General features: G+C 37.5%; 1 protein-coding gene across 5 annotated transcripts in view; it reads left to right on the top strand.

Annotated features, from left to right (window-relative positions):
- The window catches only part of NALCN (sodium leak channel, non-selective), a 342,682-nt gene that overhangs the window by 53,617 nt on the left and 267,008 nt on the right, over positions 1 to 22,057 (top strand). For 4 of the 5 annotated variants that reach the window (XM_021929744.2, XM_003914045.4, XM_009192178.4 and 1 more), the window contains exon 7: positions 15,937 to 16,091. In XM_021929744.2, coding sequence (XP_021785436.1) covers positions 15,937 to 16,091 — 155 coding nt within the window. Of the gene's footprint in view, positions 1 to 15,936; positions 16,092 to 22,057 lie in introns of those variants that run through there. The other variant, XM_009192180.4, reaches the window with a different exon arrangement.

The raw sequence follows: 22,057 nt of genomic DNA, 5'->3' as shown, positions 1-22,057 counted from the left end.
CCAAGCCACATTTGTGATTGATATTTTTAGGCAAGGCCGAGATGCTCAGAATTGGCAAGTTAGAAATCAGTCATTTAAAATTTTAGTTTTGCGATTAAACTCCAAAAGATTTGTTATAGAGTAGAACACAAAATTACATGGCTTTTTAAAAAAATAGACCTTGAGTCTTCAAATAAATGTTAGTCTTCTAGCTAGCTGCTTAGTGCCCTGCCTGAGGGTGGCATGCATGTCCTCTTCCCTTAAGACTATTTCCTCAGCAATGTCTAAGGAGCACCAGAAGTAATTAGAGCCTCCTGTCTTTCCTGCAAAGAGGCAGGTATGTCTTTGTTTTCCGGGATGGACAACCATCTCAATTTTACTTATTTAGTGACTCTTACATGTTCTTATTTCTAGAGATTGAATTGGGGTAGTGCACTTTGTGGTTGAGCGCGGTTGGAGTCGTCAGGGGCATTGGCACTTTTAAAATCCCTCACCGACTTTACTTTTCATGTTCACATCATTGGGGAGTGTGTAAATCCATTCTTTCATTGCTATAAAGAAATACCTGAAACTGGCAGGGAATGGTGACTCATGCCTGTAATCCTAGCACTTTGAGAGGTCAAGATGGGCAGATGACTTGAGACTAGGAGTTCAAGACCAACCTGGGCAATATGGTGGAACCCCATCTCTACTGAAAATACAAAAGAGAGCTGGGAATAGTAGTGTGCACCTGTGATCCCAGCTACTTGGGAGGCTGAGGCATGAGAATTGCTGGAGCCCAGGAGGTGGGGGAGGTTACAGTGAACCGAGATCACACCACTGCTTTCTACCCTGGGTCACAGAGTGAAACTCCATCGAAGGAAGGAAGGAAGGAAGGAAGGAAGGAAGGAAGGAAGGAAGGAAGGAAGGAAGGAAGGAAGGAAGGAAGGAAGGAAGGAAGGAGGAGGGAGAGGAGGAGGAGGGAGGGAGGGAGGGAGGGAGGGAGGGAGGGAGGGGAAAGAGAGTTAGAGATAGAGAGAAAGAAGGAGAGAAGGAGAGGAAAGAAAGAAAGAAAAGGAAGAAAAGAAAGAAAGAAAGAGAGAGAAAAAGAAAGAAAAGAAAGAAAGAAAAGAAAAAGAAAGAAAAAGAAAGAAAGCAAGAAAGAAAGAAAAAGAAAAAGAAAGAAAGAAGGAAGGAAGGAAGGAAGGAAGGAAGGAAGGAAGGAAGGAAGGAAGGAAGAGCAGGCCTGAGACTGGGTACTTTTTTTTTTATTAGTACATTTTTTTAGTTCTATATTTGTATCATAGAGAATGAGCTGTGTATATTTTTCAGATGGAAAAGACATATTGACTTAAAAGGTACCTCTCAAATTTTAATGTGTACAGTAAACTGGAGATCGTGTTAATGTGTAGATTATGTTTTCAGAAGATCTGGAAGAAAGCCTCAGTTTCTGAATTTTTGACAAGCTTACCAGTAACATCAATGTTTTGGGCCAAAGAAGAATATTTTTTCAAAAATTCAGTAAGTGGAAGAGCCTGTGGTTTTTTTGTTTTTTGTTTTTGTTTGTTTGTTTGTTTGTAGTTTTTCTGGCATGTAAACAAAGATGAGAGCTTTTATTTGCCAAAGACAGATACATGCAAAGAAAACCCAAGAAAGAAGGGCAGCTGCCAGATTAAATGTGATGGTTTATGAACATCAGCTGCATAAAGATACCTAATAATGAAGAGAAAAATAATTAACTCTGTAGTGCGACGGTCTGTCGGAGAGCTCTTTAACCAAGTGAATCATTAATGTTAACTGCACTAGGACAAATTTTTATGATGTGCTGATGCACATAGAAGGACACAGCATCACTACTGCGATATTGCCCCCTCGAAAGTAAATTATAGTCTAAATTTAACCATCAAGAGACATCGGTTTTATGCAAAGTTCAAGGTACAGGTGTCTTTCATGTTCTGTAATTTGTAATGTTGATTTTAAGTAGTCTTTCTTTAGCACCCTAGGGAGCAAGTATCTCCTAATAATTTTTTTCAGAACTTTCTGAGTAATAAATGCCATCCTGTTAAATAAGTATTTTCTTCTTTTTTTCTGCTTTGTATCTATTTATTTACTTGTTTGCTTTTTAAAAAATTTACTTGAAGTTCTGGGGTACATGTGCAGAATGTGCAGGTTTGCTACATAGGTATACATGTGCCATGGTGGTTTGCTGCACCTATCAACCCATCATCTAGGTTTTAAGCCCTGCATGCATTGTCCTAATGCTGTCCCTCCCCCTGCCCCCCAACCCGCCGACAGACCCCAGTATGTGTCATTGCCTTCCCTGTGTCCATATGTTTTCATTGTTCAACTCCCACTTATGAGTGAGAACATGCGCTGTTTGGTTTTCTGATCCTGTGTTAGTTTGCTGAAGATGATGGCTTCCAGCTTCATCCACGTCCCTGCAAAGGATATGATCTCATTTCTTTTAATGGCTGCATAGTATTCTATGGTGTATATGTCCCACATTTGCTTAGTCCAGTCTATCATTGATGGGTATTTGTGTTGGTTCCATGTCTTTGCTATTGTAAATAGTGTTGCAGTAAACATACATGTACATGTATCTTTACAGTTGAATGATTTATATTCTTTTGGGTATATACCCAGTAATGGGATAGCTGGGTCAAATGGTATTTCTGGTTCTCGATCCTTGATGAATCATTACATTGTCTTCCACAATGGTTGAACTAATTTACATTCCTACCAACAGTGTAAAAGCATTCCTATTTCTCCACATCCTCGCCAGCATTTATTGTTTCTTGACTTTTTAATAATCGCCGTTCTGACTGGTGTAAGAGGGTGTCTCATTGTGGTTTTGATTTGCATTTCTTTAATGATCAGTGATGTTGAGCTTTTCTCATGTTTGTTGGATGCATAAATGTCTTCTTTTGAGAAGAGTCTGTTCATATCCTTTGTTCACCTTTTGATGGGGTTGTTTCTTTTTTCTTGCAAATTTGTCTATATTTCTTATAGATTCTGGGTATTAGACCTTTGTCAGATGGGTAGATTGAAAAAATTTTCTCCAATTCTGTAGGTTACCTGTTCACTCTGATGATTGTTTTGCTGTACATAAGCTCTTTAGTGCGTCTAGTTTAATTAGATCCCATTTGTCTATTTTGGCTTTTCTTGCCATTGCTTTTAGCATTTTTGTCATGAAATCATTGTCCATGTCTATGTCCTGAATGGTATTGTCTAAGTTTTCTTCTAGGGTTTTTATGGTTATGGGTTTAACATTTAAGTCTTTAATCCATCTTGAGTTAATTTTTGTATAAGGTATAAGGGGTTCCAGTTTTAGTTTTCTGCATATGGGTAGCGAGTTTTCTCAGCACCATTTATTAAATGGGGAATCCTTTCCCTCTGCTTGTTTTTGTCAGGTTTGTCGAAGATCAGATGGTTGTAGATGCGTGGTGTTATTTCTGAGGTCTCTGTTCTGTTCCATTGGTCTATATGTCTGTTTTGGTACCAGTACCATGCTGTTTTGGTTACTGTAGCCTTGTAGTATAGTTTGAAGTCAAGTAACATGATGCCTCCAGCTTTGTTCTTTTTGCCAAAGATTGTCTTAGCTATACAGGCTCTTTTTTGGTTCCATATGAAATTTAGGGTAGTTTTTTCTAATTCTGTGAAGAATGTCAATGGGAATAGCATTGAATCTATAATTTATTTTAAGCAATATGACCATTTTCATGATACTGATTTTTCCTATCCATGAGGATGGAATGGTTTTCCATTTGTTTGTGTCTTCTCTTATTCCCTTGAGCAGAAGTTTGTAGTTCTTGAAGAGGTCCTTCACATCCCTTGTAAGTTGTATTCCTAAGTATTTTATTCCCTTTGTAGCAATTGTGAATGGGAGTTCACTCATGATTTGGCTCTCTGCTTATGTGTTTTTGGTGTATAGGAATACTTGTGATTTTTGCACATCGATTTTATATCCTAAGATTTGCTAAAGTTGCTTATCAGGTTAAGGAGTTTTGGGGCTGAGACAATGGGGTTTTCTAAACACAGAATCATGTCATCTGGAAACAGAAAATTTCACTTTCTCTCTTCCTATTTAAATACCCTTTATTTCTTTCTCTTGACTGATTGCCCTGGCCGAAACTTCCAATACTATGTTGAACACAAGTGGTGAGAGAGGGCATCCTTGTCTTGTGCCAGTTTTCAAAAGGAATGCTTCCAGCTTTTGCCCATTCAGTATGATATTGGCTGTGGGTTTGTCACAAATAGCACTTTTTATTTTGAGATATGTTCCATCAATACCTAGTTTATTGAAAGCTTTTAACATGAAGAGTTGTTGAATTTTATCAAAGGCCTTTTCTGCATCTATTGAGATAATCGTGTGGCTTTTGTCTCTGGTTCTGTTTATGTGATGAATTACACTTATTGATTTGTGTATGCTGAGCCAGACTTACAGCTCAGAGATGAAGCCGACTTGTTTGTGGTGGGTAAGCTTTTTGATGTGCTGTTGGATTCAGTTTGCCAGTACTTTATTGAAGATTTTTGCATTGATGTTCATCAGGGATAATGGCCTGACGTTTTTTTTTTATTGTTGTTGTGTCTCTGCCAGGTTTGCTATCAGGATGATGCTGACCTCATAAAATGAATTAGGAAGGAGTCCCTCCTTTTCAATTTTTTGGAATAGTTTCAGAAGGAATGATACCAGCTCCTCTTTGTACCTCTGGTAGAATTCGGCTGTGAATCTGTCTGGTCCTGGGCTTTTATTGGGTGGTAGGCTATTAATTAGTACCTAAATTTCAGAACTTGTTATTGGTCTATTTAGGGAGCTGACTTCTTGGGAGGGTGTGTGTGTCCAGGAATTTATCCATTTCTTCTAGATTTTCTAGTTTATTTCGGTAGAGGTGTTTATAGTATTCTGATGGTATTTTGTATTTCTGTGGGGTCAGTGGTGATATCCCCGTTATCATTTTTTATTGTGTCTATTTGATTCTTCTCTCTTTTCTTCTTTATCAGTTTAGCTAGCAGTCTATCTATTTTGTTACTTTTTTCAAGAGACTCAGCTCCGGTATTCATTAATTTTTTGAATGACTTCTTGTGTCACTATCTCCTTCAGTTCTGCTCTGATCTTAGTTATTTCTTGTCTTCGGCTAGTTTTTAGATTTGTTTGCTCTTGCTTCTCTAGTTCTGTTAATTGTGATGTTAGGGTATCCATTTGAGATCTTTCTAGCTTTCTGATGTGGGCATTTAGTGCTATAAATTTCCTTCTTAACACTGTTTAGCTGTGTCCCAGATATTCTGGTACATTGTCTGTTTGTTCTCATTGGTTTCAAAGAACTTCTTGATTTCTGTCTTAACTTCATTATTTACCGAAGAGTCATTCAGGAGCAGGTTGTTCAATTTCCTTGTAACTGTGTTGTTTTGAGTGAGTTTCTTAATCTTGAGTTCTAATTTGATTGCACTGTAGTCTGAGAGACTGTTATGAGTTCAGTTATTTTGCATTTGCTGAGGAGTGTTTTACTTCCAATTATGTGGTTGATTTTAGAATAAGTGCCATGTAGCACGGAGAAGAATGTATATTCTGTTGATTTGGGGTTGAGAGTTCTGTAGACGTTTATTAGGTCCACTTGATCTGGAGCTGAGTTCAAGTCCTGAATATCCTTGTTAATTTTCTGTCTCATTGATCTGTCTAATATTGACAGTGGGGTGTTAAAGTCTCCCACTATTATTTTGTGGGAGTCCAAGTCTTTCTGTGGATCTCTAAGAACTTGTTTTATGAATCTAGGTGCTCCTGTATTGGGTGTATATATATTTAGGATATTTAGCGCTTCTTGTTGAATTAATCCCTTTACCATTAAGTAATGCCATTCTTTGTCTTTTTTGATCTTTGTTGGTTTAAAGTCTGTTTTCTCACAGACTAGGATTGCAGCCCCTCCTTTTTTTTTTCTTTCCATTTGCTTGGTAAATTTTCCTCCATCCCTTTATTTTGAGCCTATGTGTGTCGTTGCACATGAGATGGGTCCCCTGAATACGGCATACCAATGGATCTTAACTCTTTATCCAATTTGGAGACTGGGTATTTTATAAAGAGGAAAGGTTTAATTGGCTCATGGTTTTCCAGGCTGTACAGGAAGCATGGCCCTGGGCACCTGCTCAGTTTCTGATGAGGACTCAGGAAGCTTACCATCATGGCAGAAGGCAGATGGGGAGCAGGCACATCACATGACAAGAATGAGAGCAAGAGCGAGAGATAGTGGAGGGGAGGTGCCCTACACTTGTAAATGACCAGATCACCTGTGAACTCAGAGCAGGAACTCATTGATCACCTAGGGGATGGCCCAAGCCATTCATGAGGGATCTGCCCCTGTGATCCAATCACCTCCCACCAGGCCCCATCTCCAGCACTGAGGAGTATACTTCAATGAGTTTTGGGCAAGGACAAATATCCAAACTATATCAGGGAGCCGTTAGTGCGTCTGGCCATCTTGAAAGGATGGAAGCTTATTGGAGTGGAAAAAAATTGCCTCTCTCCAGCCATACAACTCAGTCAAACCACATTCAATTCACATAAATATATTTTGACCTCCAAGTATGTAAGAGGTGATTTATATACACAATTGCTAATTTATAATGCAGTTTCATAAATTTGATCTTCACGAGAAAGATGAGGAAATTGTTCCTTGCCAAAGTTAATTGGCTAAATTACCAACTGAAGTCCTGTTATGCTTGGCCCCAAATTCTGGTGGCCCCTTTCCATTATGTCAACCAGCTCTCTTTACATATATATATTGTCACCCCGTATCTTCCAGTTCCTAAAGCAAAAGGAGAAAAGTTGCTGCGTGAGGATCTGTTGGCCTAGATTTTAAAAGTCAAAGACAGCAGATTGCCTTATAACCTCAAACGGTTTCACATTTCTAGTTTGGAGCTGATCAGTGCATCCTCTGTGTCCTGATGCTTAGCTTTTCTTTTCTTCTTCTCTTCTCTTCTCTTCTCTTCTCTTCTCTTCTCTTCTCTTCTCTTCTCTTTTTGAGATGGAATCTCACTCTGTTGCCCAGGCTGTAGTTTAGTGGCATGATGTCGGCTCACTGCAACCTCCACCCGCTGGGTTCAAGCGATTCTCCTGCCTCAGCCTCCCGAGTAGCTGGGATTACAGGTGTGCACTACCAAACCTGGCTAACTTTCATATTTTTAGTACAGACGGGTTTTCCTGTGTTGGCCAGGCTGGTCTTGAATTCCTGACCTTAAGTGATCCGCCTGCCTCGGCTCCCAAAGTGCTGGGATTACAGGCGTGAGCCACTACACCCGACCAACTTTTCTGATATTATTTTGAATATGTTTGTGCCCTCTCATTGCCTTATCCTAACCCAGCTGCAGTCTCCTGGCTCCTGACAGGTGCACTATCCCTTATCCATATTGGCAAAGTAGTTGAGGGAGTCAACTTGGGGAAAATATATTATTTTTAAAAGCTATTCAGATATAACAAGATAACTATTTAAAATATTCCTTTAAAATAAAATCATGTACTGCACTGTCACTTAAATTTCATAGCCACAATATTTGAAAAAATACTTAATTTTACCATTTTTATGCATGTTGGCTACAATTCTTTACAACTTTGCCTACCAACCCTTTCAGGAATGAGTGAAAAGAGTAAGAAAATCATATTAAAATACTCAGTTTTACAACTTATTTCCTAGAAAAAAAATGTGCCAGGTTAACTTGTTCATTAAAAGAGGTGTGATATCAATATTATTGCCTGCTTCAGAATATTTATCTTGTTTTGCAGTTCCACTAAAAGTCCAGGCAGAGCCATTAAAAGTTTTCCGAAATCAATAAATAATTTATCTCTGCAAATAAGACTCTTGCTTTCTAGGCTGGGATTAGTTTTCCAAAGCATCCAGCATTAGAATTAGCCAGACCAATTCATAGGAGTTTATAATTAATCCTGACAAGAGGAAGCTAATAGGAGTGAAAATGAAATCAGATGATTGTCTGAAATGAAGCTGAAAGGCGGTAACAGCCAGACTAAGTCTTCTGTAGGTACATGCAATGACCAGGAAAACCTCTCAATCAAGGAGTCAGCTTTTAGCAAGATAATATGTCTTGCTAAATTTTTATGTCTGCCACAAAAGGCAAGACAAGGACCATGTAAGGTATCAAAGGCTACATTCATTATTCTCTTGAGTGTAAAAGTTTGTGCCTGTGTCTATGTATGATTGTGTGTGGGTGTAATTTTCTCCATGGGTTTATTTAGAATTGTGTTCCTCCATTTTTGATTTATTTCTAGAACATACAATATAAATAAAAATGAAGACTTACAGGTGCAATGAAAAACAAAATGCTCAAGTTGTATAGTGTTATCTGTTGCATGTGGATTTGTTGGGCTACTTACTTATTTACATCATTGACAATTTCTTATGGAATGCCAGCTTCAGAAATATACTGTAGCTTGGGCTCTGCAAATATCTTTTACAACAAGTGGATCAAATTTCAATACCAAGAAGTCATTCTTAGCCTGCCTGTCTTTAGATTTTTAACAAAAAAGGTAATAACAGTGTAAACAAAATTGCTATGTATAAATTCCTATCATAGGTATATATTGTGAAAATCTAGCAAGTAAATTTAGTAATAATTTATTTTGTGAGTATCTTTTGACCTTTTTTGTCCTTTTTCACATACTAGGAACATGTTACAACCAGCTCATGCTGCATCAGTCACAGTATCCATTTAGGGTAGCACAAATCCTTATCTTTTTTTTTACGCTAATTTGTAAATCTCTAACAGTGTAGTTTAAAAATCACTTTTATATGATAACAACTGCTTGTTAACAATCCTTGTATCTCACCAAACAGCTACACTCACCAGAGAAAAGGTGAAAAGCTCTCTCTCGCTTTCTCTCACTCACTTTCTCTCTTATATGCAAATGCAGGCTCTGACATTTTCACTTTCCAGAATGCTATGCTGTTTATTCCATCCCTAGAACTAGTACCTGTTGATCCTTTAATAATAGTCACTGCAAGCAACACCCTGTTGCAAGGTTTTCCCAGTACCCACCATCTGCCACCCGTAGTCGTAATTGATGTTTCTGCTTTGAACTTCAGTTAACATCAGGAGCATATAGATAGCTCTTAAAGCAAAGCATTTATCACACTGTCCTGTGGTCATTACTTTTTTATTCTCTCTTACACTGCGCAGTAAAGTCCCTGAGTCCACTTTATTCCTTTTATTCATCTCCATTCCTAGCATGCTGTGTGGCACAGAGTAAGCTTGTCAAAAATAATTATTATAAATTAATAAACAGACATTCAAATACAATTAAGTGCCCCCCTACGAATACTGGAAAAATTTTCTGAAAAGAGGCTAAGTCATCATAAGCATAGTCATATTCATTAATGACAGTGATTACAGAAGCCCAACACTTAGTGCAGTGCAAGAAGCAGTGACGGTAGTTCCAGATATGTAGAGAAAGACGATATTGTGAATAACGAAGAGAGGAATCTTAACATGAAGTCTGAAGCTATTGCCTTTGTCATTGGTGAGCCTTGTGGTGAGAGGAGAACTATGCGTAGTGAAGCATATGTTGAATTATGGGCCGCATGCTTTCACTCGAAGTATATCCCTTTTCTTTTATATGAAAGTGTTATGAGGTCCTTCTGGGAATTGTTTTTTAAACAGCTGGAAAGTTTCTCATTTTTCAGATGAGGAAACTGAGGCTCAGATGTTTCAAGTGAATCGCCCAAGGTAATTAAGTGAGTTAATCACTGAACTGAGATGATCATTTTTGTGTTGTGATACACAGCTCGGTGCTCTGCACCACTAAGAGTTATGAATAACTTAAAACCACAGGACTCTGAGGTCCTGAGGTATTGTTTGTGGCCATTATCAACAATTTTAGTAACAAGTTTAGAACACATTTTCTTATATCTCAAACTCCTACAAAATGTTATTTGTAAATAGAATGTTTTGTTAAGAATTGAAAACAAACAGGCAAACATGTGCTAGGAGGATAATTGAAGGCTTTTTAAAAAACAATTGGCTGCTCACAGGGATTCTAGCACTCATTTTGATACATGGAAACTACTAAAGCCAGACATTTAAAACAAAGCCAGACATTGAAAATCAGTGCCAATTTGTGGATTATTACACTTAAAAATGCATAAAACAACAGGATCCACTTATTAAAGAGTTTCTGTAGTTTACAAGTAAATAATTCACCATAGATTTAAATAATGGTAGAAAGACACATTCATTCATTCATTTATTCAGAAAATAATTATTAAACATCTACTATATATTAGGTTTCTCCAGAGAGAATATAGAATATAGAATATATTTTACATATTTTATATATATGTGTGTGTATATATATGTTGGCTTAGCTCAAAAGATACATGTCTATAGATACAGATACAGATATAAAGAGATTTACTTTAAGGAATTAGCTCATGTAATTTTGTAGACTGTTAAGACCAAAATCTTCAGGGCAGCCTGGACATTTCAGCAGAAGCTGATGTGGCAGGCGAAAGGCTCTGCCAAAGATGGGGTAGGCCAGTGACCTCTCACTGCTGAGAAGTCAAAATCCTTCCTATTAATAAGATGACTCCCACTCACATTATGGAGGGTAACATGCTTTACTCAAAGTCTATCAGTTTAAGTGTTAATCACAACTATAAAATACCTTCACAGCAACATCTAGACTGGTGTTTGACCAAACAGCCGGGCATCATACTTTAGTCAAGCTGATACTTAAATTTAACTATCATAGACTCTGTGTCAGGGACTTCATGGAATTGGAAATTACACTAACGAACAGTTGAGTTTGGAAGACATTCAATGAACAGATGACCCCACAAACATGAATTCCATTTGTCTCAAGTACCAGAAACAAAAAGCGAGGGTACCTTGAGAAGTTATAGCAGGGAAACCTGGCCCAGTGGAAGGGACTTGGAGTGGCTCCCCCAAGAAAATGATAGTCAAGCTGAGGCCTGAAGGCTACAAAAATGGGGTTAACCAAAGAAAACAGGAGAGACTTCCAAGTAGAGGAGAAGACCCTGCATTAGGCAGGAGCTGGGAAAGGCCAACATGGTCAGACACTAGGATACTTGGGGAAAGGGGGGGTACAAAGGGGTGTTTGAAGTGTGGGAGGAGCCAGATCCTTCAGGATCTTGCAGATCATGTTACAGGTTTGCCACTGTTAAAGTAGGACAGTGATTAGGAAGGGTCTCTCCATGTGCTTTGTGCCAAATGTGTCAGAAAGGCTAAGAGTGGGAGGCAGAGTGCCCAGTGAGGAGGCCAGATAAGAGTGTGTCTAGAGAGGGAGCTGGAGAGAATGGAATTAGCTTAAAAGAAATTTTGAGAATATGTTGGAGAATGTGATGATTACTTATGAGGGTTGAGGGAGAAGTAGGTATCAAGCAAGATTCTAAGACTTCAAGCTTGCTCCACAGTTTGGAAGCTGGTCCTATTTGTTATGATAGGGAACTCTGGTTTAGGATTTCAAATTGAAAAAGGGACCTATTGAGCTGGAGGTACTTGTGGTGTAGCCAAGTGGAGAAATCTAGTAAGCAGTTGGACATGTAGCTCTAAGACTCTGCAATGGTGTATAGGATGACAGAGAACTGAGAAATCATGAAAGTGGATGAGATTGCCTGGGAGAGTTATCATGAAAAAAGAGAAAGGCCAAAGACAGAGCTCAGAGCAGCTCATGACTAAAGGTCAGCTCAAGACTAGAGGAGATGGAAAAGCAGAATGGCCTAAGAAATATGGACAAACCAGCACCTTCAAATCCAGCAGAGTTGCATCTCTGTCTTCTTCCCATACTCACATCTCTCTCCAACCACAGCCAGGTGAGGTTCTTTACTGTTAGGGATTCATGGGATTAGGTTGGGTCCACCTGGATAATTCAGGATCATCTCCCAAATTTAATGTCTTTAGCCTTAATCACACCTATAACTTTAGTTCCCTTTTGCTATGCAACATTATCTACTCCCAGGTTCCATATGTTAGAATGGGGACATCTTTAGGGGACCAGTATTTTTTCTACCACAGAAACAACAATTCAGAGCACTGCTGAGAGGTCACAGAAGATAAGACTAAAATTCTTCTGATTGGATGTAGTATATGGAAGTGAACAAGAGTAATTTCAGTGTCTTGGAGGTCACAGAAATGGGCTAAAAAATTAAAAGAGGGAGATTACAAGTAGATACTTTATTCAGGAAATCTGTGAGTAAGAAATGCTGGTCTTGAAACCCATTTAAACATGAGTGGATATTTACCATCACTGAAAGAATCATTGTCTATATCCAGGATTTGCCTGGTGGGGCAAGAATTCCATCCACCCCACCCAAACTCCAGAAAGTCACTTGTTCTCTATCCGGAGTACCTGAGGGAAAATGACTACAGAAATAATTAAGGGTAATAAATTAAAATAAAATCTGGAAGATTCTTGTTAACTGAAAAAAATGAAACAAAGATTAACAAATATATATTCTGAAACTCTTGACATTCATTTCAATTTTTAAAAACAGTAATTACCTTGTGGTTTTAGATATGTGTGTTCCAGGGCAATTAATCATCTAATAAATGTGTTTCTAGTAAGCATTTGCTAATAGCTTGATGTTGGTAAAAATGTTTCAAGTCTGCTGCCTCCAAAGCCAAAGACTTCAAAATAATATCTAGTGAGAGTTGTACTTAAAATGAGTATCAGCACTAATATGAAAGAAAAAGCAAATATAATAGGAAGAAAAAAGGAAAAAGTACTCTAATATTTACAAATTAGCTTTAAAAATCATAATCTTTAACAATTATTGAGTGATTAACTTATTTTTGGTGCCGTTCTGAGTGTTGCACATTGTCTCATTTAATCATTAACATGCCCCTACAAAGAATGCAAAAACTATCCTCATTTTGGAAGTGGGAGAACTGAGGCTGTACACATAGGGCTGGAGTTTGAATCTAGGAAATCTACAACTTTCAAACTGTCATAACAGTAGGTAACATCTAGCGTTGATTGTCTGTCAAGTACCCGTTTTATACACTTTACAGATGTAAATACTTACATCTCACCCCAGGCTTATGAGGTAGACATTTTCACACCATTATAGATTGGAAAACTAAAGCATGCTTAAGTCACACATGTAATAAGTGGGTCAGAACTCACACCCACGAAGATTGGCTCCAAAGTCCAATTTCTTCTCCAAATACCTGCAAGGTGATTTTTTTTTGAAACTTTTTCATGTAGACAGAGTGTTATCATAGACATTTCTGCTACTGTATTTGTAAAAGTATTTGGAATTAAAAATATATGTAATTTTGATGGGCTAGTAGACTCTTCCCTCTCTGAACTTCACTTTGCCTTCAAGAGTAAATGAAGAACTAGGTCATCTAAAGTATCTCTTAGCTGCATAGTTCTATGAACATGCCAAAGTTTCTTCTCTTCTTTTAACAAGTCTTTATTGTTCTGTTTTTACATGCTGGGATTTATGCTACATTGTATTATTGTAATGATTAATAATCATTTAGATCAAGCATGTACTGAGTACAGTATTTGCAACACATTAGGTGCTATGCAAAGTGCATTACTTGGTTTGCTTTACTTAACCCTCACACAAGCTTTGCTTTTAATTATGATTACTCTCTCTACCTTACAGATGAGGAAACTGAGCTTAGAGGCCCTTAGAGCCTTATTTAAGTCACACAACCAGTAAATAGCAGAGCTGGGATCAAACCCAGAAAGCCTCACTCTGAAACTCAGAAGCCCAGTCTCCTTACCATGTTACTGTTATGTTGTAGGTGCTAAATCATTGACGACAAGCATCGTTGATGAGGTTCATAGTATTTGTACCACACACTCTGAACCAGAGTCAGATCAGACTGAAGTAAAGGTGAATCATTTGGCCTACATGTAAGAATGAGAAATGGGGAGATATATATGACGTGTCTGTCTAAAATCTTATCTTTCTGACCCACCCCAATTGTGGTAATTTCCACAATTAGAGCCTTTCCCTTGGGTTTTGCAGATGGGGTCCAAAGGACCAGCTTAAAATATGACTAGAGGGAGCAATGATTTAACGACTTACTTCTTGACACCAGCAAACAGATAAGCTCACCTGCTGTGAACAAAGGGCAGAACCCTAAAGGAATAGCTTAGGGTGTTTGAATCATGGTTAAGGTTTCTGGAGCTTTGTTTATGACTGAGAAGTAGGCAAATATCACCAGGCGAGGGGTGTGTGTGTGTGTGTGTGTGTGTGTGTGTGTGTGTATGAAACTATGTACGTGTGTATATGCGTGGTGGCAGCAAATAGCTAAGGGATTGCACAATTAGGTGTCAGACTTTAGAGAAAGCATATTATAAAAGGGATAGAAGCAGCAACTGAATGTAAGAAGGTGTTAAAGGAAAAAGAGTCACCCAGTAAGTCTACCTCAATTTGGCCATAAACTGACGTGACTGAGGCTGTCTTAGGGTTGTTGTCTATTTAAGAAATTCCTAGAAACTTTGATGTAGTGGGAAATGAGTGTAACACAATCATGGGTTTAGAAGGCTTCCGAAATCATCTACCCCAGACTTTGTCCTCTGCACAATCCGTGTGGGCTACCTCAGATAGCAGCTATTTGGGGTCCATTTTTAACATCAACCCAGAATGAGAGTCTACAGTCAGCAATCCTATGTTATCTGTATTTGCTGTCAGGAAAGCCATTGCATATCTAAATCCTTTATATCAAGTTGATATCCAGCCTATTCCTAAGAAAGATAAAAATGGGTTATGTCATTATCCACCTAAAGGATTCTAATATTCCTAGAGATATCACTAAATCACCTCGTAATCTCTCTTTCCTATGGGATACCTTGAGTTCCTTCCATTTCTCCTTATTTATCTGATTCTTTCTAAACTAGACACCTTCCAACACTCAGAAGGACAAGTATCATTGATGAGTTTCATAGTATTTGTACCGCACAGAAAATGATTTTCATCATACAACATTGCTTAGAAGTGGGGAAGTAAAATTTGTGCCCACAGTGAGACAAGGCCACAGAGCAAGACCTTGAGACACCTTCTCATTGTGATTTTGTGAATCACAATGAATCCTCAAACAAGTCAACATTCTTTGCAAATCTGTAGAAAAATTCCTTCCTTTGCTTATCTGGGTCTCAGTCTGTAATGGCAAAACCGTCATGGTAATAGTATTCTTGTGAAGAGCCATTGTGGGGATGAATCATATATCATTTGAGAATGTTTAGTATGTAATTAATGTTATGAATATCATTTGTGAATTATGAATCTTAAAACTATATTCAGATACAAATACACAATTTTGCAAATAACATCATATATATATATATGTAGAGAGAGAGAAAGAGAGAGAGACTCTCTCAAGGTCTCATATATATATTACCAATTACCACAATTGGGTGGGCCAGAAAGATATGATTTTAGACAGACACATCACGTATATCTCTTCATTTCTCATTCTTATATGTAGGCCAAATGATCCATCTTCACTTCATTCTGACCTGACTCTATGTTTCAGAGTGTGTGGTACAAATACTATGAACCTCATCAACGATGCTTGTCATCAATTATTTGGTACCTACAACATAAGAGAAAGAAAGTCTCTCAATGTCTCTCTCTCTCTCTCTCTATATATATATATATACACACACACACACACACACATATACACACACACACACACACTCTTTGCTGTACTGTTAGAGAGAGAGAGAGAGAGAGAGAGAGAGGTCTCTCAACTCTCGAAGTCTTGCTCTGTTGCCCAGGCTAGAGTGCAGTGGCATGATCATAGTTCACGGCAACCTCGAACCCCTGGGCTCAAAGGATTCTCCTGCCTGTGCCTCCCCAAGTGCAATGATTACAGGCATGAGCAACCTCACCTGGCCAGATACGTAGCTATTAATGAAGAGTAATCACATTATTCATTGTAATCAACATTTATGTTTGTTGAAATTGTCTTAACACTTTCATGTGTTGTTCACAGGAATGTAACCTGGAATAGCTTAGCTATTCCAGACACACACTGCTCACCAGAGCTAGAAGAAGGCTACCAGTGCCCACCTGGATTTAAATGCATGGACCTTGAAGATCTGGGACTTAGCAGGCAAGAGCTGGGCTACAGTGGCTTTAATGAGATAGGTCTGTCTTACTGGTAAAATACGTTTTAAGTTTCTATTTTATGATGTTTATGAAGTGGACAGAATAATTAAATAATTGATACTAATATTTTGACTGGCTGTCATATAGAAGAAATACAAAGATAAATTTTAATTCTATGCCTGTTTTATAATATATTCTACCCTACAGTGCATAGCATACATGTTTTATATGTATATAGGCAGCAGTATTTATATGGAGTTACAGATCTCTCATTTTTAACTATTTTGATTCTTAATAATAGCATTTAAAAATATTTGTTTGATGAACAGGGTTCTGGGTTGTTGACTCAAAGATAAACAAAATTTGGTTTCCTTTCCTATGTAACTATACCCTAATAGGCAAGGTAAGTCTTTAAAACTATAATACTAGGTATTGATGAGTGCATTAGAGCTGAAAAGTGCTCCTTGATCAGAAGACAATTAATAAACTACTTAATGAATATGCATCAACTATGTAATAAATGTATGGGAAATGCTTGTGCATGAAAACTATGTACTCAAATGTGAACATTTCTTCTTAACTTGCCTTATTAAGTCCTAAAATGTGCTATTACATACATAATGAAAGAACTTAGCATCTTCTAGTTGATATCATTGCATTTGTTATAATTGATATCATTGCATTTATTATAATTCCATGCAAGTTGCACATATTGTATTATTAAAGCAAAAAATGTGTAATTCTAAACAAGTATCTTATGCCTTGAGAATTGTTATCAGAGTAATTTTTTAAACTAAATTTTCTTCAAGTCTCAGGCCCACGTGCTGAACCATAAAGTTACAGCTTCTATATAGAATATAGTACTGAACGTGGGCTGATGGTATCTTTTTTTTTTTTTTTTTAATTTATTTATTATTATTATACTTTAAGTTGTAGGGTACATGTGCATAACATGCAGGTTTGTTACATATGTATACTTGTGCCATGTTGGTCTGCTGCACCCATCAACTCGTCATTTACATCAGGTATAACTCCCAATGCAATCCCTCCCCCCTCCCCCCTCCCCATGATAGGCCCCGGTGTGTGATGTTCCCCTTCCTGAGTACAAGTGATCTCATTGTTCAGTTCCCACCTATGAGTGAGAACATGCGGTGTTTGGTTTTCTGTTCTTGTGATAGTTTGCTAAGAATGATGGTTTCCAGCTGCATCCATGTCCCTACAAAGGACGCAAACTCATCCTTTTTTATGGCTGCATAGTATTCCATGGTGTATATGTGCCACATTTTCTTAATCCAATCTGTCACTGATGGACATTTGGGTTGATTCCAAGTCTTTGCTATTGTGAATAGTGCTGCAATAAACATACGTGTGCATGTGTCTTTATAGCAGCATAATTTATAATCCTTTGGGTATATCCCCAGTAATGGGATGGCTGGGTCATATGGTATATCTAGTTCTAGATCCTTGAGGAATCGCCATACTGTTTTCCATAATGGTTGAACTAGTTTACAATCCCACCAACAGTGTAAAAGTGTTCCTATTTCTCCACATCCTCTCCAGCACCTGTTGTTTCTTGACTTTTTAATGATCGCCATTCTAACTGGTGTGAGATGGTATCTCATTGTGGTTTTGATTTGCATTTCTCTGATGGCCAGTGATGATGAGCATTTTTTCATATGTCTGTTGGCTGTATGAATGTCTTCTTTTGAGAAATGTCTGTTCATATCCTTTGCCCACTTTTTGATGGGGTTGTTTGTTTTTTTCTTGTAAATTTGTTTGAGTTCTTTGTAGGTTCTGGATATTAGCCCTTTGTCAGATGAGTAGATTGCAAAAATTTTCTCCCATTCTGTAGGTTGCCTGTTCACTCTGATGGTAGTTTCTTTTGCTGATGGTATCTTTTTAAGTTCAGTTTTGCAAATAACATCTCAAGTTTTCATCTTTATATTTTAATATTTCCTCATATTTGATTTTAAGCATTATAGTTAGATGGCATTATTCCATCTCTTTTGACCAATAATATTGTCTCCTATTTCATAAAACTCCAGAAGCCAACTGATGTGAAGCAATTTCAGTTTGCTATACTCTCTTAAGCTTATCCAGCTTTGTAATTGATCTTCAATCCTTCCCTCCTGTCTCAAAAGTACAGAGGCATCATGAATTATACCAATAACTTTTAGGCATGAGGAAGAAATCACAGATGTGGTATGGGAGGCGAGATATATAGGTTGATACACTGTGTGGAATAAGCTTCAGGAGTTCCAACAGCTGGGCATGACTAGAATGCATGCCTTCTCAGAGTCTGCAGCTCTTTCTTTCAGGGACTGAGTGTATCCATGTCTTCTATGGAGAGTGGTCACCATCCCAGGGTTAAGGTTGCCCTTACAGAAAATACCCTCCAATTTTTTAAAATCATGTAGCTAAAGCACATCATACCCTCACCATTTTTAATGCAACGATTGTACCCGCATTCAAAATGCAGCATTATATTCAAGTTGATTCACCTTTCTTCACTCTGACATACAATGGCTTCGCTTAATATAAGGTAGAATCTCTGTTTGAGAGAAAAAGTCTCCTTGTAGTGTGCTGGTTCCAGAGGACCAATTCTAGGAGGAAATTGCCTTGGAGGCAGTAGCCCCCTACTAAAGCAATTATCTTACTATAGCTGTACTGTTAATTTATCTCCCAAGGATTTAAGCTCCTTGAAAACAGGAAGTGCATCTTTTCATCTTCAAGTCTCCAGGGCATAGGGCTATGCCTGGCTCACAGGGAGGCTTCCATAAATATTTACTAATAGGCTCAACAAAGTGTATGTCCTTTTGAATTCATTGGTAACCAGGCATGTTTGTATGAGGAGGTAGAGCCACAATAGAGAATTAAGTTGTTTTCTTGTTGTTCTTTTCCCTGATTTTGTCTGTTTTTGTTGGCAATATTCATTATTCCTCATGACTCCTTCCTTTCTATACAGGCTTAATTTCATCTGTTTGCTTATTTTTCCCAAATGATGATTGAATTCATCATCACTGTATGACTAATTGTTAGATAATGAAATGTTGATCTTGTACCATAACCAAAACATTTTTAAATGGTCACTGTAATTTAGACTGAAATTGATAGCTACTTCCTGATATTATGTATCTCTGTAGATACACAAACTACTATATTTAAAAGTTCTTATGGAAACAAAAGACAATGTTTTGCCCAAAATTAGGAAAATAAAATATTTTATTAGACACATGTGATCATCTCTTCATACATGAATTTGAATGTAAAACATAATTAGGTGCCTAATTATGCATGTGAATTTGGCTAATTACTTGAATATGTAAGTAATTATGATTAGTTAAAAAGGAGCCCATTTCCTTTTCTTACTAATCAAATTACCATTCAAAACATGAATTTCAATTCACTTATAAAATTTCTGGCATAAGTAGCTTTATGTCTCATTAAGATGTAACACTGATGATGTTGAAAAATTCAAATTGTAAAATATATTAAAAGCCAGAGTCATGGAATAGAAAAAATGACAAGGAACCCCTGTTGTAAGATTGAAAAGTAAAGACATCTTTTGCCCTTTTGTGTCCCCAAAATCATCCAAATAGCCAGAAGACTGAGAAACAGAAATGAAATTTTCATATTTAAGAACTCTGAAAAACTGTAACTACAAACCACATCACAGGACTGGGTGTCTAACAGAAAACTTCCTGAGTGGATTCTGCCTACTGTGGATCTCAGACAGCACCAGCAGCAGAGCAATATTCTAAGATAATGCATGTTCCTGGAGTAACACAACCATCTCATATTTTGAGTCAGGGAATCAGAGCAAAGGCTGATTGTGGAGGCTTACCAGGACCTCATGCAGCATCATAAAGCAGAGGCCTTCATTTCTGCAAGCACTTGGTGGGGAGATAGAGTGGAGGGGACACAACTGCTTTGTGATGGGCCCTGACGCTGCTGATCTGGGTTGGCTAGAATGGGACAAAAGCTAAATGGAAGGTTTTCATGGCCACTATAACTTAGGATGACCTGGGGAGCCTTTTAAAACACAGATTCTCAAGCACCATCCTCATGTCAATTAAATCACAACCTTAGAGTTATCCAAGGAATAGATGGCTTTTAAAGGCTCTCCAGGTGGTTAATTTATGTGCATGTAGAGTTATGAACCAATGGACTAAAGAAACACACACATACACACACACCTATATTATAAAAACCTTCAATTCCATCTTGGTCCATTTTGGTTGTTATAGCAAAATGTCATAGAATCAGTGTCTCATAACCAAGAGAAATTTATTTCTCACAGTTCTAGAGGTTGAGAAGTCCAAGATCACGACAGCAGCAGATTTCATGCCTGGTGAAGGCCCACTTCCTGGTTCATAGAATGGCACCTTTTCACTGTGTCCTCATGTAGTAGGAGTAAGGGGTCTCTCTTGAACCTCCTTCATAAGGTTACTAATATCATTAATGTGGGCTCCACCTTCACGATTTAATCACACCCAAAGTTCCTACCTCCTGGTAGCATCACCATGGGGGTTAAAAATTCAACAAATGAATTTGGGGGAAACATCACCTTTCTGTCCGTTGCACTATCCTGCAATATTACCCTGTTCCTCCCCAAAGTGAAACAGTGACAGATATCTGGTCTAATAAAATTTATTTCAAAGATGAGTCATAATGAAAAGAATGAGGATCATGTCTATATAAAAGTACTTTGAGGTACTTTTAAAACAAAAAAAAATCATGATATATAACTCATAAAAACTTAGCAGGAAGCAAAGCACTGAATTACAGGTTCAAAGGATACAACTTGTCTCAGTAAGTGAACATAGAACAGTCAACACTGAGACACATCTTAGTAAAATTGTTGGAAATCAAAGCTAAAGAAAACATTCATTAGGCATCCAGAAAAAAAAAAAAAAAAAAAAAAAGGTCAAGTTAGCTATAAGGAGGTGCATCAGAGAGGCCTGAAACTTCATGTCAATATGGAACTCTAGAATGTAATGGCACAATGCTTACAAATTATTTAGGGAAAGAATGGGTCAAGCTCTTTCTGAATATTTTTGAAGAGGCAAGGACATAGAGACTATATTTTGCATGAAATCTTCTTGAAAACATTCAGCCAATCAAGAGTTTCTTATCATGAGCTAGTCTCTAGTATCCATTTGTTGTAAGAATAAAGCTAATACAACTGTAGGATTTACAAAATGCAATGTAAATATTACAAATTATGAATATCTAGAAGAGATAAGATGAAAAATGGGGGAGATAGCATAATGATGTTGATGTTCTCAACATTCACACCTAGCAGTTAAAAAAGTACCATTTATACAATATATGGAATGTATAATAGAGATATATGCATACTTGTCATGAGAAAGTTTGATAAACTCAAAAATTACTTTCTTTAGAAATAACTAAAAAATCCAAATAATGTTATCTATGACCATGTCCCAAAAAATCATTTCAATATGAGTAATAATATTGGAATCAATTCTTTCTAAATCTTGATAATAGTTCTCAAAAGAAAAGTAACAGACAGTATATTTTTTAACCTCTGAATAGAGTTATGCTGTTTGCTGTAGCATGCTTAAAACTGATAGGGGCACATGACTCCTTTGTGGTAAAATTTGCTTGAAGCACAATTATTCAAAAGAATGGCCCTGAGGTTTAGATCATGACTCCACTTTATATTAGTGTGACAGCCTTAGGAAAGTAATTAACCTCTCTGGCCTCAATCTCCCCATCTAGGAAATGGGGTAAGTGACAGACCTACTTTATAGAGTTAATGTAAAAAGCAACTGAGAAACTACACTTAGAGTACTGTGTAGCATAGAACAAACACAGAATGAGCTAGAAATTGAGATGCACTGTGTTATTTGAGGGAAAATGGCATAATAATAAGGAAGGGCAAGACATAGATGTTTTCACACTCACACACAACATCTGATCTGATTCCCTTTGTTTACAGACATCAACTATGCAGGTTTTTCAGTATCTTATGCAAGGGA

The sequence above is a fragment of the Papio anubis genome, chromosome 15 (assembly GCF_008728515.1).
Source record: "Papio anubis isolate 15944 chromosome 15, Panubis1.0, whole genome shotgun sequence".
Classification (NCBI taxonomy): domain Eukaryota; kingdom Metazoa; phylum Chordata; class Mammalia; order Primates; family Cercopithecidae; genus Papio; species Papio anubis.
This window is presented reverse-complemented; position numbering and strand designations above follow the sequence as displayed.